The sequence below is a fragment of the Rutidosis leptorrhynchoides genome, chromosome 3, assembly GCF_046630445.1.
Source record: "Rutidosis leptorrhynchoides isolate AG116_Rl617_1_P2 chromosome 3, CSIRO_AGI_Rlap_v1, whole genome shotgun sequence".
Lineage (NCBI taxonomy): Eukaryota > Viridiplantae > Streptophyta > Magnoliopsida > Asterales > Asteraceae > Rutidosis > Rutidosis leptorrhynchoides.
The window spans coordinates 123,369,390-123,384,805 of NC_092335.1; the positions used below are offsets into that span (position 1 = coordinate 123,369,390).

The window sequence follows — 15,416 nt, forward strand, 5'->3', positions numbered from 1 at the left end:
GTGTGGTTACTTCATTTGCTTTAAGGTGAGTTATAGTCTCATTTTTCTATTTTAAATCTTTTGGAATGAGAATACATGCAATTTATTTTATATTTTGGACACAAGTGAAAGTTGGTTTAAATTATTCAATGTGAGTTGAACAAAAATATTCCCTAGTCTGGTAACTGTAATCACTGGTTTCTACTATGAACGCGAATCCTACGGATAGATCTATCGGGTTTGACAACCCCATTTCGAGCTAGTCGCGTTAGCAATTTATAATCGGAATGTTTAGTACTTCGTATTTAATTGAAGATACACTTGTTCGGTGTATATTATTTATTGTGTTTGGCAAGGGTAAATAAATGGTTAAGTGGTTACCCGGTAGCTCACGGAAAATGGAATAATGTTTTTATATGTTTTCTAGCATATAATTTTGTGGTCCAAAAAGGAGTTTTTATGTTTTCAAACATAAATTTTGATGGTTTAAATTTAAATATTGTTTGCAATATTAAACCTATAATTCACTCAACATTTTTGTTGACAGTTACTCGCATGTTTTATTCTCAGGTTCATGATTGATTGCTTTCGCTGTGCTTAGAGAGTCTGCATATTTATGATGGCAGCTTTTGTTAAACATTAACTTGCATTCTATTTTGATACATTTAATAGTGGATGATGTTGACTTTGTTTTGGTTAACTTTTGGTTAAGTAATAATGTATGTTTTTTCTAAACTTACATATTTGGTAGATTTCCTTTATAGAAAATTATTTTTAAATAAAGAATGCAAGGTTATTTATCAAATTCATATAGAGTTATGATTAAGCTGTGGGACCAAGATAACGATGGTCGTCAAGTGTACTTTGGCGGGTCGTTAAAAGTACTTACTGCTAAGACTGTGTATCATAAATGTAACATTAATTTGGATGGTAGAGATTTTGAGATAGATATGATACCGATTGACCTAGGCAGTTTTGACATTGTTATTGGTATGGATTGGTTGTCTGCGAATCGTGCTGAGTTTGTGTGTTATGATAAAGCTATTCGTATTACTAATGTGGTTGGAGAGCCGCTGATGGTTTTTGGGGATAAGAAATGCAGACAGTTAAACCTTATTAGCTGTTTGAAAGTTCATAAACATCTTTGCAAAGGCTGTCATGCTATTCTAGCCCATGTTGTTGATTCTGGTAGAGAAGAGAAGAGCATTGGTGATGTTCATATTGTTAGAGATTTTTTTGAGGTATTTCTCGAGGATTTACCTGGCCTTCCGCCGCAAAGCCCGGTAGAATTTCAAATTGATCTTGTTCCCGGTGCTGCTCCTGTAGCACGTGCTCCTTACCGACTTGCACCTTTCGAACTTCAAGAATTGTCGAGTCAACTCCGTGAGTTGTTAGACAAGGGTTTTATTCGTCCTAGTTCGTCCCTTTGGGGAGCTCCTGTTCTGTTTGTTAAGAAGAAAGATGGTTCGTTCCGTTTGTGTATTGATTATCGTGAATTGAACAAGCTTACTGTTAAAAACCGTTACCCTCTTTCTAGAATTGATGATCTGTTCGATCAGCTTCAAGGTTCATCCCTGTTTATTCTAAAATCGATCTTCGTTCCGGCTATCATCAGTTACGTGTTAAAGAATCTGATGTTTCTAAAATTGCTTTTCGCACCCGTTATGGTCACTTTGAATTCCTTGTTATGCCGTTCGGATTGACAAATGCACCTGCTGTGTTCATGGACCTCATGAACCGTGTGTGTAGACCATATCTGGACAAGTTCGTTATTGTTTTCATCGACGACATCCTTATTTATTCTAAGAGTGATGAAGAGCACGAAGAACATTTGAAGTTGGTGCTTGACTTATTGAGAAAAGAAGAGTTGTACGCTAAGTTCTCTAAGTGTGCTTTTTGGTTAAGAGAAGTTCAATTCCTTGGACATAATGTTAGTAAACAGGGAATACAAGTTAATCCTGCTAAGATTGAGGCGATTGAAAAGTGGGAAATTCCGAAAACTCCTACTCGGGTTCATCAGTTTCTAGCATTGGCAGGTTACTATAGAAGGTTCATTCAAGATTTCTCTCGTATCGCGAAACCTCTGACTGCTTTAACGCACAAGGGGAAGAAGTATGAGTGGAAGGATGAACAAGAGACTGCTTTTCAAATTTTAAAGAAGAAGTTGACTACCGCTCCGATATTGTCACTACCTGAGGGTAATGATGACTTTGTTGTTTACTGTGATGCTTCGCGTCAAGGCTTTGGTTGTGTTTTGATGCAACGAAAGAAAGTTATTGCGTACGCGTCACGTCAGTTGAAGATTCATGAGCAGAATTATACAACTCATGATTTAGAGTTGGGAGCTGTTGTGTTTGCACTTAAGATTTGGAGACACTATTTGTATGGAGTCAAAAGTACGGTGTACACAGATCACAAAAGTCTTCAACATATCCTCGATCAGAAACAGTTGAACATGAGACAACGAAGATGGATTGAGACGTTGAATGATTATGATTGTGAACTTTTATATCATCCGGGTAAGGCAAATGTTGTGGCCGATGCGTTAAGTCGTAAAGAAAGGGCCGAACCTCGCAGGTTTAGGGCCTTAAATATGACAATTAGATCAAACCTCGCTAGGCAGATTATTGAGACACAACAAGAAGCCTTAAAGGAGGAGAATTTTGTGAATGAGAACGTAAGAGGCATGGCTAAGAAGTTTGAGGTACGAGCAGATGGTACTAGATACTTTGCGGGACGTCTTTGGGTTCCGAAGTTTGGTGATCTGCGACAACTGGTTTTAGATGAGGCTCATAAGTCTAGGTACTCTATTCATCTTGGTTCAGGAAAGATGTATCATGATCTTAAGGAGCTGTATTGGTGGCCTAATTTGAAAGCTGATCTTAAGGTACTCTACACACTCATTTGTATTTGAAGGAGATTGTTTCTAGACATGGTGTTCCTGTATCTATTATTTCAGACCGAGACAGCAGATTTGTATCGAGGTTTTGGCGATACTTACAGGAAGCCTTGGGAACTAAGTTAGATATGAGCACCGCTTATCATCCTCAGACGGATGGTCAGAGTGAAAGGACCATTCAAACTTTAGAAGACATGTTACGAGCGTGTGTTATTGATTTTGGTAATGGGTGGGATAAATATACGCCGCTAGCTGAATTTTCTTATAACAACAGTTATCATGCAAGTATTAAAGCCGCACCGTTTGAAGCACTGTATGGTAGGAAGTGTAGGTCTCCTGTCTGTTGGAATGAGGTTGGGGATGCTAAACTTACAGGTCCATAAATTATTCATGAGACTACCGAGAAGATCGTACAGATTAAAGAAAGATTGAGAACCGCAAGAAGTCGGCAAAAGAGTTATGCCGACAGGGGAAGGAAAGATATTGAATTTCAGGTTGGTGATCGTGTTATTTTATAGGTATCACCTTGGAAGGGCGTGATACGTTTTGGTAAAAGGGGAAAGTTGAGTCCTCGTTTTGTTGTACCATTTGAGATTATTGAGAGAGTTGGACCAGCGGCATATCGTTTGAAATTATGGACCGAGAGGTTAAGACTCTTAAGCAGAGTAGAATTCCTATTGTTCGAGCTAGATGGAACGCCAGACGTGGTCCCGAGTTCACTTGGGAGCGTGAAGATCAGATGAAGCAGAAGTACCCGCATTTGTTCCCAGATGCCAAGTCAACCCCTGCACCTGCTTAAATTTCGGGACGAAATTTCCGTAACGGGAAGGTACTGTCACGACCCTACTTTTTCCGTTATCTTTTATCGTTAATTATTTAACGATCGTTAATAATAATATATATATTAATTATTATTTGTTATGTGAATATTTGTATTCATAATTTAAGTTATACGTTTCTACGTGTCGCAGATTTCTATCCGGCGAATCTTTTCGGTTTTCAAACCAACGGTCAAGCTTTTAGGATTTTTAAGTCCTAATTATTTTAAATATGATATTTTAATATCATATTATTATATATAGTATTTATATATATTTTTCGTCGCGTATTTGTTATCTCTCCGAATTTTAAATCGCGTAGTCATGTTTTCGCGTTTCGGGTTTCGATCGGGCGTTTGGGCCACTAGGATTTTACCATTTAACAAAATTGGGTCATGGGGCCCACCCGCATGCACCCATTCGGCCGATGGAAAGGGAGGGAGTATACTCCCATTTGTTTTCCACTTTTGTAATTCACTTTCACAATTTCACAAAACCTAATCTATTTTTCTCTCTTTCTCCTCCCTTTTTCTCCCCTTTGGCCGTTGCCTAGCACACCACCATCATCATCATCCTTCAACAAAAATCTTGCTTGGATCATCAATTCATATACATAAACGGATTCTACGCGTTCTTCTCTACACGATTACATCATTTGATTCTTGATTAGGGTTGGCGTTGTGATCATTCCTGATCACTTTACTTCGTTTGCTGTTCGCTTATTTGTGTGGTTACTTCATTTGCTATTAAGGTGAGTTATAGTCCCATTTTTACATACTTTTCAAAGTATATTTTTGGGATGTGATTACATGCATTTTATTTTACGTTTAGACACAAGTGACAATTAAAGTTAAATTATTCGTTATGAGTTGAACAAAAATATTCCCTAGTCTGGTAACTGTAATCACTGGTTTCTACTGGTGAACGCGAATCCTACGGATAGATCTATCGGGTTTGACAACCCCATTTCGAGCTAGTCGCGCTAGCAATTTATAATCGGAATGTTTAGTACTTCATATTTTGTTGTAGATACACTGTTCGGTGTATATTATTTATTGTGTTTGGCAAGGGTAAATAAAGGGTTAAGTGGTTACCAGGTGGCTCATTGATAATGGAATAATGTTTAATGTTTTCTAACATTTTAAATCTTGTGGTCTAAAGTTTATTCAATTATTTAAACCTATAATTCACTCAACCTTTGTGTTAACAGTTTACTCGCATGTTTTCACAGGTACTTGAGTTTATTTGATGCTTCCGCTGTGTTAGAAGAGTCTGCATGCATTTGGGCAGATTTTATGAAACAATTATGAAACTTTGAACTTGCATTCTGTTTTTGAATAATTTAAACTTGTGGGTTGTTGACGATGTTTTATGTCAACTTTGGTTAATTAATATGTTGGGTTATTTTATACTACATATTTTGGTATGTTTCCTTTTTGGGAAACTTTTGAAATAAAAGGATGCAATGTTGTTTATTAAATTCATTTAAGTTCGATCAAGCTGTGGGACCAAGTGACGGAGCCGTTAAGTGTTTTGACGGGGCCATCACAATATGTTTAAGTTTTTTTTTGCGGGTGTAAAAAGATAAAAAAATACCCTTGCCCGTTACTGTTATACCGTAGCGATGGTGATGATGTGGTGGAACATGATTGGTGGGCATTGTCCATATTTAGTATATATATAAATATATATAAATTGTTTATCAGATATGTTTCAGGTTTTTTTTTATTTGCGGGTGTAAAAAGACAAAATACCCTTGCCCGTTACTGTTATACTGTAGCAATGGTGATGATGTGGTGGAGCATGATTGGTTGGCATTGTCCATATTTAGTATATATATAAATATAGTGGTAGGATCAAGAGGGAAATAACCAATCGGGGGGAAGCAGGGGGGAGCAAATTTTTTTTTTTTTTTTTTTTTTTGAAAAAACTTTGTTCATGAACATTATAGATTGGATGAAAATAAGAACATTTAGAAAAGACACTTCGTGATGAATGTTATTATTTTGGTGGGAAAACGCTTGAAGAAGTAATATATAAAAATTATCGTATTTTTCGAGCGTATGTTGAGGTTTTAGAAATTAGGGTTTAGATATTAGGGTTTAGATATTAGGGTTTATAGGGTTTAGATATTAGAGTTTAGAAATTTAGGGTTTAGGGTTTAGATTTAGGGTTTAGATTTAGGATTTAGATTGAGTTTTTAACACGAACGGTTTAGAGTTTAGAGTTTAGGGTTTAGGGTTTATGGTTTAGGGTTTGGTGTTTTGGGTTTATGGCACCAAACCCTAAACCCTAAACTCTAAATCGGGCTAAATTTTACTTCACAAAACATGAAGAAAAAAAACGTTAACATTTTTTACGAACAATATTATTTTGAATGTTATTTTTGTCGATCGTTTTTCCGCCAAAATAATAACATTCATCACGAAGTGTCTTTTCTAAATGTTCTTATTTTCATCCAATCTATAATGTTCGTGAACAAAGTTTTTTCAAAAAACGAAAAAAAAAAATTGCTTCCCCCCACTTCCCCACGATTGGTTATTCCCCATTGATACTGCCCCTATAAATATAAATGGAATCGGGCATAAAAATTACTGGGCCAATTGGGCCTAATGACTTTATACATTAATTGGACTGTGCTTTTAGGGTTTACCCTATACTTTTCACGTCCCATGAGTTGGAGAAGGCGACCGACTACTTTAACGAGAACCGAATTCTCGGTCGAGGGGGTCAAGGTACAGTCTATAAAGGTATGTTAGTTGACGGAAGGATTGTTGCCGTCAAGAAATCAAAACTAGTTGACAAAAGCCAGTTAGAGCAGTTTATCAATGAAGTGGTCGTTCTTTCGCAAGTCAATCACAGAAATGTTGTCAAACTTTTGGGATGTTGTTTAGAAACAGAGGTTCCTCTGCTAGTGTCCGAATTCATTTCAAATGGAACACTGTATGATCGTATTCACGATGAGACTCATGAGTTCCCTATGTATTTGAACATGAAACTGCAAATCGCAACGGAGGTTGCAGGAGCACTTGCTTACTTGCATTCGGCAACTTCCATTCCAATATATCACAGGGACATCAAAACGACTAATATATTATTGGATGATAAATTTAGGGCAAAAGTTTCCGATTTTGGAACTTCGAGGTTGGTATCAATAGATCAAACCCATTTGACTACTTTAGTCAAAGGTACGTTTGGCTACCTAGATCCTGAATATTTCCAATCTAGCCAGTTCACTGAAAAGAGTGACGTGTATAGTTTTGGAGTTGTTTTGGTTGAACTGTTAACGGGAGAAAAACCGATTTCCCTAACTAGATTTGGTGAACATAGAAGTTTAGCCACTTACTTTATGTTGGCCATGGAAGAAGGTCGCGAGATGTCTATTTTTGATGCAATGGTGATCAAAGAGGGTTCAAGGGACGAGCTTATGAAAATAGCTAACCTTGCAATGCGATGCTTGAATCTAAATGGAAAGTACAGACCAACAATGAAAGAAGTGGCTGCAGAATTAGAAACCATAAGGACATCACATGATCCCTCAACGGTTCAAACCAACATTCGACCCGCGATGTATGGGGAGGAATTATCCATGGTTACATACAGTGAATCATCATCAACATTCTTGAGTTTTGATAAATGAGTGGTTAATGATGCATAAGGCCAAATATTTTTTCTTGATGTATTAATAGTTACATAGTACATGTAGTTGCAGAGTAGTAACATTTATTTCTTCTTCTATTGTTCCTATTAAATATAAAATTTAAGTATACATAAAGAGCTCCGATTATTATCTTACAATTTATATATTTACTTATGAATTACTTATATCTTTTTCAAAAAATTAGGATTATTTAAGCTTGAAGTTAAACTGAATTCGAGTTAAGTTGATTCAATACTATTTAAAATCAGTTTTTTTTAGAACGACAACTCACACGCCTAATACATATTTATCCACAAATATGACCACGACGGGACTTGAACCCGAACCTTTTTAGTTGATTTGAAATCAATTTAGTTCATTTTTTACTTGCCGTAAACATTCAACTGAAAACACACGAATAAAAGAATCTGAAACCCTATCTTAACATCTTAACTTTGCTTCATCTTACTAAATTCTCCACTAGTATTACCTAGTGCCTACCAACTATCACATTCTTAAAAATCAAATAAAAAATCAACATAATGCTTACAATTACTTCCGTAACATGTTTTTTTCTTGTTCAGGTTTAATACGAATGAAATCAGCTTGCCGTTGAAAAAAAAAATAATACGAATGAAATCAGGCATAAAAATTATTGGGCTAATTGGGCCTAATGACTTTATACATTAATTGGACTGTTCTTTTAGGGTTTACCCTATATCTCAAACTATCAGTCTATCTCAACCTCCAACTCTGAACACACTCAATCGTAACCGAGCTTTCACCGGTACCGTCGTTACCGGCAACGATTTTTCACATCCGGTGACCGCCGCTGCTCCTTCAATAACCGACGCGGCTGTTTCATCAAGCTCACACACATTCATTTGCTCATCTTATATGGTATTTCTATTTCTATGATTGTGTGTGTAATCAGCCTCATCTTTATATGTTTCTGATGTATTTAATTTCTAGAATCATGATTATGACTTTAAGTACTTCCCCCTACCTGATCGAATTGAAACTTTTTAATAATTGAGGTGCTATTTCTATCAATTGACGGGTGTTTAGTTTATGTTTAATATATGTAAGTCGAGTTCAGGGTTAGAACTTGTGTACTCTAGGGTTCAGTTTTGTTTAAGCTAATTTTAGGCTGTTTTAAGGTTCCCTTATTATTTTTGTACAGTACTAATTTGCAAGTTTGAGTTTATGCATGTGTAACATTTTTCAATTGATTTTTGTAGATACCATGATTTATATATGTGAGTAGGTCCGTAACTGGTATTGACAAATTGACATAGTTTTATTCATGGTTTTTGAATACATTATTATTTAATTTGTTTATTTTATTATATTTTATTTTTTAAAAAAAACTTTTTCATCTCTTTATCCGTCGAATAGAGAGAGGGATGACTTTCTCTACTTTTGAGAGTGTTTCACTCTGGGTGGAGAAATGACTTGTCTTTATTCTCGGATAGGGGAAGGATTGTCTACATCTCACCTCCCCCATACACCACTCATGTGGTATTGGGTTTTGTTGTTGTTGTTGTTGTTGTACACTTGTTTTTAAGTTAAAGGCTAAATATTTACACATCAGAAAAAATAATAATCAATTTTTCATTCAATTACTTAGGTGAAATTTAATCAGTTATATTATCTATAATAGTGTTTTACATGGATGAAAAAATATTGCAAAAAGGCTCAACGAATGATATGTTAACTACATTTTCTGATTCGTTGCTTTAGTTATATTGTGGCACTTATAGAGAGGGATGTCACACATTATGTATCTTTATGAACTTGTGTTAATTGCTCTTTTCTGTCTTACTATATGGAGAATATTACACTATCGACAGCTAAATGTTATATTGATACTATTAAGAGTTAAGACTGCTAATTGTTTTCCAAAAAGACCAGGAGTAGTTCTTGATCTATTTAGCAAAGGTGAATATATCCAACTATTGGGATGTTAATTCAAACATTGCTAAAACCCATATTATGATTTTTTATATTTAAATGAACATGTAAAGTTATGACAAAGGGCTCTAATGCAATTTGTGATTTATTGGCCTAGTATCACTGTCTGGACTATTATTCTGTTAATCATTTAACCTAATTGTCTAACATTACCATCATTGCAGAACACAAATATGCAGTTGGAGGAAAAGATAGTTTCAGGGGACGAATCGAACCCCTGCATTAGCAAAACAACTCGCCTTCCCCGAAAACGCTTTTACCGAGCACGAGCTCATAGCAACCCATTAAGCGATTCACATTTTCCCGTACCAATTTCCCCTAATCATGTAGAATACTCAATTCACTACCCTCACTTTTTCCCATCATCCAATTCTCAATCAAATTCAAAAAAGATAGAATTTGCAGACGTTGGTTGTGGCTTCGGAGGCCTACTAATCAGTCTCGCAACACTTTTTCCCGACACCTTAATGATCGGAATGGAATTAAGAGACAAGGTAACCGAATACGTCAAAGAACGCATTCTAGCTTTACGGGCTGCAAACCCGGGACAGTACCAGAATGTGTCTGTTGTTAGAACTAATTCCATGAAATACATCCCGAATTACTTTGAAAAATCCCAGCTTTCAAAGATGTTTTTCTTGTTCCCGGATCCTCACTTTAAAGAAAAGAACCATAGACGACGTGTGATTAGCCCGTTTTTGTTAGATGAATACGCTTACGCTATTAGAGCTGGCGGGATTATATACACGATAACTGATGTCGAAGAACTTGGAGATTGGATGAGATCTTGTTTGGAGAATCATCCATTGTTTGAAGCACTCACTGATGAAGAACTTGAAATGGATCCAGTTGTTAAGCTTTTGAGTAGTGCAACTGAGGAAGGACAGAAAGTGTCTCGAAATGAAGGGCAGACTTTCAAAGCAGTTTTTAGACGTATTGTGCCGTCAGTGTGAGGTAGTTATTATAGTTTGCATTTCAAAATTTCTGTTCATGATTTTGGATTTTTAAGTTAAGATGAGAATTTGTGATCCGGATTTACAGTTTTGCTAGTTTATAACGGTTAAATTCTGTTAACTATAGCTTGAGGAGTAGCTTTGTAATGTTATATCAGTAATAAACTTGTTTGTTACAGAGTATTTTTAATATATATTTTTGGATAACCAGAGTCACTTTAATTTTTCGAGATTATTTTGGATAACTAGATGCTTATAAGAGACGGTTAACGGTATATTGAAAATGACGGGACCTCGAGGTTGAGTAGTCGGGTTCGTCTTGTTTGTTAGTTTGGTGTGATTCCCTTTTACGTGTTGTATCTGGTTTTATTTGGTTAGTTTGTCTTTATGGTTTTTTGGATTGTTCGGAAGGTTCGTTTATAGATAGTTGCTTTCCATGTGCGAGCTTTCTCATTTCCCCCGTTTTTGTATTCCCTGTTGAGGGCGTTTTTCTTTGGAAAACGACCTCGTTTTTATGAGTTTTCGTTTTTTATCGCCGAAAAAAAAAAGACTAGATGTTTATACATAAACTTATTAAGTCAAACAATCTCGATAGTTTTTTCTACATATAACGGGGAGAGTATTATTTATTTGTTTACATATAAACGTTTTTTTATTACATACACACGTAAAAGACGCGCAGGAGCATATTATAAGATTCCTCCCTCAGTGGGACAAGATAGTCAAACTCGATTGATAAGTATATGCAAGGAGAAAGGTATGTGCGTGCACTCTCACACATCATCAAAAATAAAAAGTTTAATTATTTTGACATGCTATTCATTTCATTCTGATTAAGGTATTCATTTGAGTGGATTTACACTTCTAAAAGTTACTCCGTACAAAACTATAATTATTTTCGTTTTTAAATAGTTACAAAGTGAACACTTATAATAAAACAATAAAATACGAGTAGTAGTGTAACTTTTCATAAGCATTAAAAGGGTGGGTAAAAATTGTGTATCATCATAGCGTATAAGCGTAACTATAAATTTCTTTTTTATAGGTGAATTTATGCGGTATCATTTTTAAGAGTTAAAAAAAAAAAAAAAAAAAAAAAAACAGTGCATTCTAACAATCGAGCCAACATGTTTGATGTTGAATTTGCCTAATACATGAACAATACAGAAGAAGAACGTATGAATGCAATTTCAGCCGGTTGATCTGTTATATAGTCAATTGTAGCTCTAATCCCATTTAACTCGACCAATATTTCTTCCAAAATATTGATTCTTTTTTAACCCATTAGACCCGTAACCCACTGAAGTACATGAATAAACAACTTAAAACGAAAAATAGTTAGTTCAGAATCTCAGATACAACCAATTGAAGTACATAGATAAAACCATGATTGGATTAAATTTTAAGCAACTGACCGATAGGTTATTTTTGAGATGAAAAGGTTAGATCGGCGGGGAACCTTTAACCCCGTGCACCCTTTGGACGCCAACTGCCTACCGGGTCGTGTGCAGTCCCAGGCAAGTGTGGTCGGAACCAACCCATGTTCCAGCGCCAAGCACAAATGGTGGCCGATTCAAGAATCGAACCTTCGCCTTATTTGAGATGAACAGCCATTTGACTTGTTGACCGATAGATTATTAGAGTATATACTATAAAATGACAAAAATCCATTAATATTGTGAAATTCAACGGCGTGTGAATTGTTGTGAATTGATCGTAACTAATCAGGAGCATACAGCGATTTTAGAGATCGGGCAAGGCGGTGTCCTTCGAGCAAGTAGAAGAGTAGATTCTTACGACGGGTTCGAAGAGTCGTAAACGTGGTGTCATCATTAGCAATGTTAAGAAAGACCTTTGATGAATACGGTTTCCATTGCTAACACGTTTCCCTGAACATGTAGATAACATTGCTAATAATTAGTCATCTACTATGTGACTAATTTCCCTGAACATGTAGATGAGGCTATGCTAAGAAAGACATTTGATGAATACGGTTTCCTGCTCAGTGTATACATTGGAAAGAAAAGGGCAAAAACAGGTAAACGCTTCGCTTTCGTTCGCTTTATGGGTGTTAAAAACGTGTTAGCAATGGAAAACCAATTGGCTGATGTTTGGATTGGGAATTACCACTTATACGTTGAAGCTTCAAAGGTTGATCGAGCAAAGAAATCTGTTGAGATCAAAAATAATGTGTCGATGCATAAGGTGAAGGTTCAACAGACACAAACACATAATAAGAATGGTGAATCTGCATCGGTTAATGCTGGATCGATTGAGAAGATGGGTAATAATCGTACCTCTTATTCGTCTATTCTTAGCGGTCAGAATACTATGAAATCAAAAATTGTATTGGCTCAAGATGAGGTAATTAACATTGCTAATGATGACACCACTGTTATGGCAAAGGTTAAGGATATTGGGTCTCTATATACAATTCATCATCAGTGTTTGATCGAAGGTTTCAATGAGTTTAAAGTGCAATATATAGGTGGCTTGTGGGTTTGGTTTTTGTTTGATAACACAAAGACGTGCCAACGATTTAAGACTAATCCCAATATGATTGCCCTATTTTCTTGCTTTAAAGAACCTTCTAATGAATTTGTGGTGGATGATCGTGTTGTTTGGATCGAAGTATCGGGTCTTCCAACTTGTGCTTGGGCCACGACCGCTAGCAAGAAGATTGCTTCTCACTTTGGAAGATTTGTGTGTTTTGAAGACAATAGTAAATTACCATTGTTGACTAGTAGAATATGTGTAATCACTAAGAATAAGTCCCTGATTTCTACTTCGGTTAACATAGTTATCAATGACATCGAAACAGAAGCTTTTGTCCAGGAAGTAGGAACTTGGACATTTGATCTTGATGCTACGATGGTTGTCGAGAATAAAGATGAGACGGGTTCAATTAGAGATGATCAAGAGAGTAACATCTCTGAAAGTTCATCTACTGATGAGACCAAATCAGAATCGCATCACTTGAAAGAATTTGTAGGTGTTCAAATTAGTGATTCAAACGATTGTTCTATTAAGGATGATGTTGAAACAGAACAGAAAAATGCTACCTCTGCTGAATCGTTCAATGTGGATAACAATGACAAACAGGAAGTGTTAAATGATCGAAATTCAGTATCCACTAAACGTATTCCAGGATCACCATCCCGCTCTATTCCACCTGGTTTTTCTAATGGACCAGTCACGAAGGGTAGCAAGCAGAATGCTTCTCAATCGGTTAGTTGCCACACGCCTTTTTTAGCCATTAACCAAGACGTTTCATCGGTACCTAGCGAGGATATCTTTGGTATAGGCGAATTACTTGGATATTGAAATGTCCCGTTCTTATTGATTAAAAACGTTTCATATTAATTGATTTCGTTGCGAGGTTTTGACCTCTATATGAGACGTTTTTCAAAGACTGCATTCATTTTAAAACAAACCATAACCTTTATTTCATCAATAAAGGTTTAAAAAGCTTTACGTAGATTATCAAATAATGATAATCTAAAATATCCTGTTTACACACGACAATTACATAATGGTTTACAATACAATTATATTACAACGAAATAAGTTTCTTGAATGCAGTTTTTACACAATATCATACAAGCATGGACTCCAAATCTTGTCCTTATTTAAGTATGCGACAGCAGAAGCTCTTAATAATCACCTGAGAATAAACATGCTTAAAACGTCAACAAAAATGTTGGTGAGTTATAGGTTTAACCTATATATATCAAATCGTAACAATAGACCACAAGATTTCATATTTCAATATACATCCCATACATAGAGATAAAAATCATTCATATGGTGAACACCTGGTAACCGACATTAACAAGATGCATATATAAGAATATCCCCATCATTCAGGGACACCCTTCGGATATGATATAAATTTCGAAGTACTAAAGCATCCGGTACTTTGGATGGGGTTTGTTAGGCCCAATAGATCTATCTTTAGGATTCGCGTCAATTAGGGTGTCTGTTCCCTAATTCTTAGATTACCAGACTTAATAAAAAGGGGCATATTCGATTTCGATAATTCAACCATAGAATGTAGTTTCACGTACTTGTGTCTATTTTGTAAATCATTTATAAAACCTGCATGTATTCTCATCCCAAAAATATTAGATTTTAAAAGTGGGACTATAACTCACTTTCACAGATTTTTACTTCGTCGGGAAGTAAGACTTGGCCACTGGTCGATTCACGAACCTATAACAAATATGTACATATATATCAAAGTATGTTCAAAATATATTTACAACACTTTTAATACATTTTGATGTTTTAAGTTTATTAAGTCAGATGTCCTCGTTAGTAACCTACAACTAGTTGTCCACAGTTAGATGTACAGAAATAAATCGATATATATTATCTTGAATCAATCCACGACCCAGTGTATACACGTCTCAGGCTAGATCACAACTCAAAGTATATATATATTTGAAATCAACCTCAACCCTGTATAGCTAACTCCAACATTACTGCATATAGAGTGTGTATGGTTGTTCCAAATAATATATATACATGGGTCGATATTATATGTCAAAACATTTGCATACGTGTCTATGGTATCCCAAGATTACATAATATATTAGAATACATGTATAATACAATATAAGTTAGCTAGGATATGATTTGTATAGAATTGTTAATATTTCCCGTAGCTACAAAAATAAAAAAATATCCAATCTTGTTTTACCCATAACTTCTTCATTTTAAATCCGTTTTGAGTGAATAAAATTGCTATGGTTTCATATTGAACTCTATTTTATGAATCTAAACAGAAAAATTATAGGTTTATAGTCAGAAATATAAGTTACAAGTCGTTTTTGTAAGATGTAGTCATTTCAGTCGAAAGAACGACGTCTTGATGACCATTTTGAAAAACATACTTCCACTTTGAGTTTAACCATGATTTTTGGATATAGTTTCATGTTCATAAGAAAAATCATTTTCCCAGAAGAACAACTTTTAAATCAAAGTTTATCATAGTTTTTAATTATCAAACCCAAAACAGCCCGCGGTGTTACTACGACGGCTTATGTCCAGTTTTACGGTGTTTTTCGTGTTTCCAGATTTTAAATAATTAAGTTAGCATATCATATAGATATAGAACATGTGTTTAGTTGATTTTAAAAGTCAAGTTAGAA

The 15,416-nt window shown here is 35.4% G+C and overlaps 2 protein-coding genes across 2 annotated transcripts; both read left to right on the top strand.

The window, feature by feature from the left end:
- Nucleotides 1–5,320: 5,320 nt before the first annotated feature.
- Nucleotides 5,321–7,336, top strand: LOC139900349 (wall-associated receptor kinase-like 2). The gene is made up of 3 exons (XM_071883126.1): nt 5,321–5,368; nt 5,442–5,506; nt 6,343–7,336. The coding sequence occupies exons 1-3, from the start codon at nt 5,321–5,323 to the stop codon at nt 7,334–7,336; spliced, it is 1,107 nt and encodes a 368-aa protein (XP_071739227.1).
- A 1,919-nt stretch (nt 7,337–9,255) lies between these two features.
- LOC139896758 (tRNA (guanine-N(7)-)-methyltransferase-like) lies at nt 9,256–10,436 on the top strand. Its single transcript, XM_071879394.1, has one exon. It carries the CDS (start codon nt 9,484–9,486, stop codon nt 10,261–10,263), a length of 780 nt encoding a protein of 259 aa, XP_071735495.1. The 5' UTR covers nt 9,256–9,483; the 3' UTR covers nt 10,264–10,436.
- Nucleotides 10,437–15,416: the final 4,980 nt, after the last annotated feature.

Coding starts and splice junctions, on each gene's coding strand:
- LOC139900349 (XM_071883126.1), top strand. CDS start 5,321: ATGGTGATGATGTGGTGGAACATGATTGGTGGGCATTGTCCATATTTA. Junction 5,369..5,441: donor GTGGGCATTGTCCATATTTA/GTATATATATAA, acceptor GGGTGTAAAAAG/ACAAAATACCCTTGCCCGTT. Junction 5,507..6,342: donor GATGTGGTGGAGCATGATTG/GTTGGCATTGTC, acceptor CTGTGCTTTTAG/GGTTTACCCTATACTTTTCA.
- LOC139896758 (XM_071879394.1), top strand. CDS start 9,484: ATGCAGTTGGAGGAAAAGATAGTTTCAGGGGACGAATCGAACCCCTGC.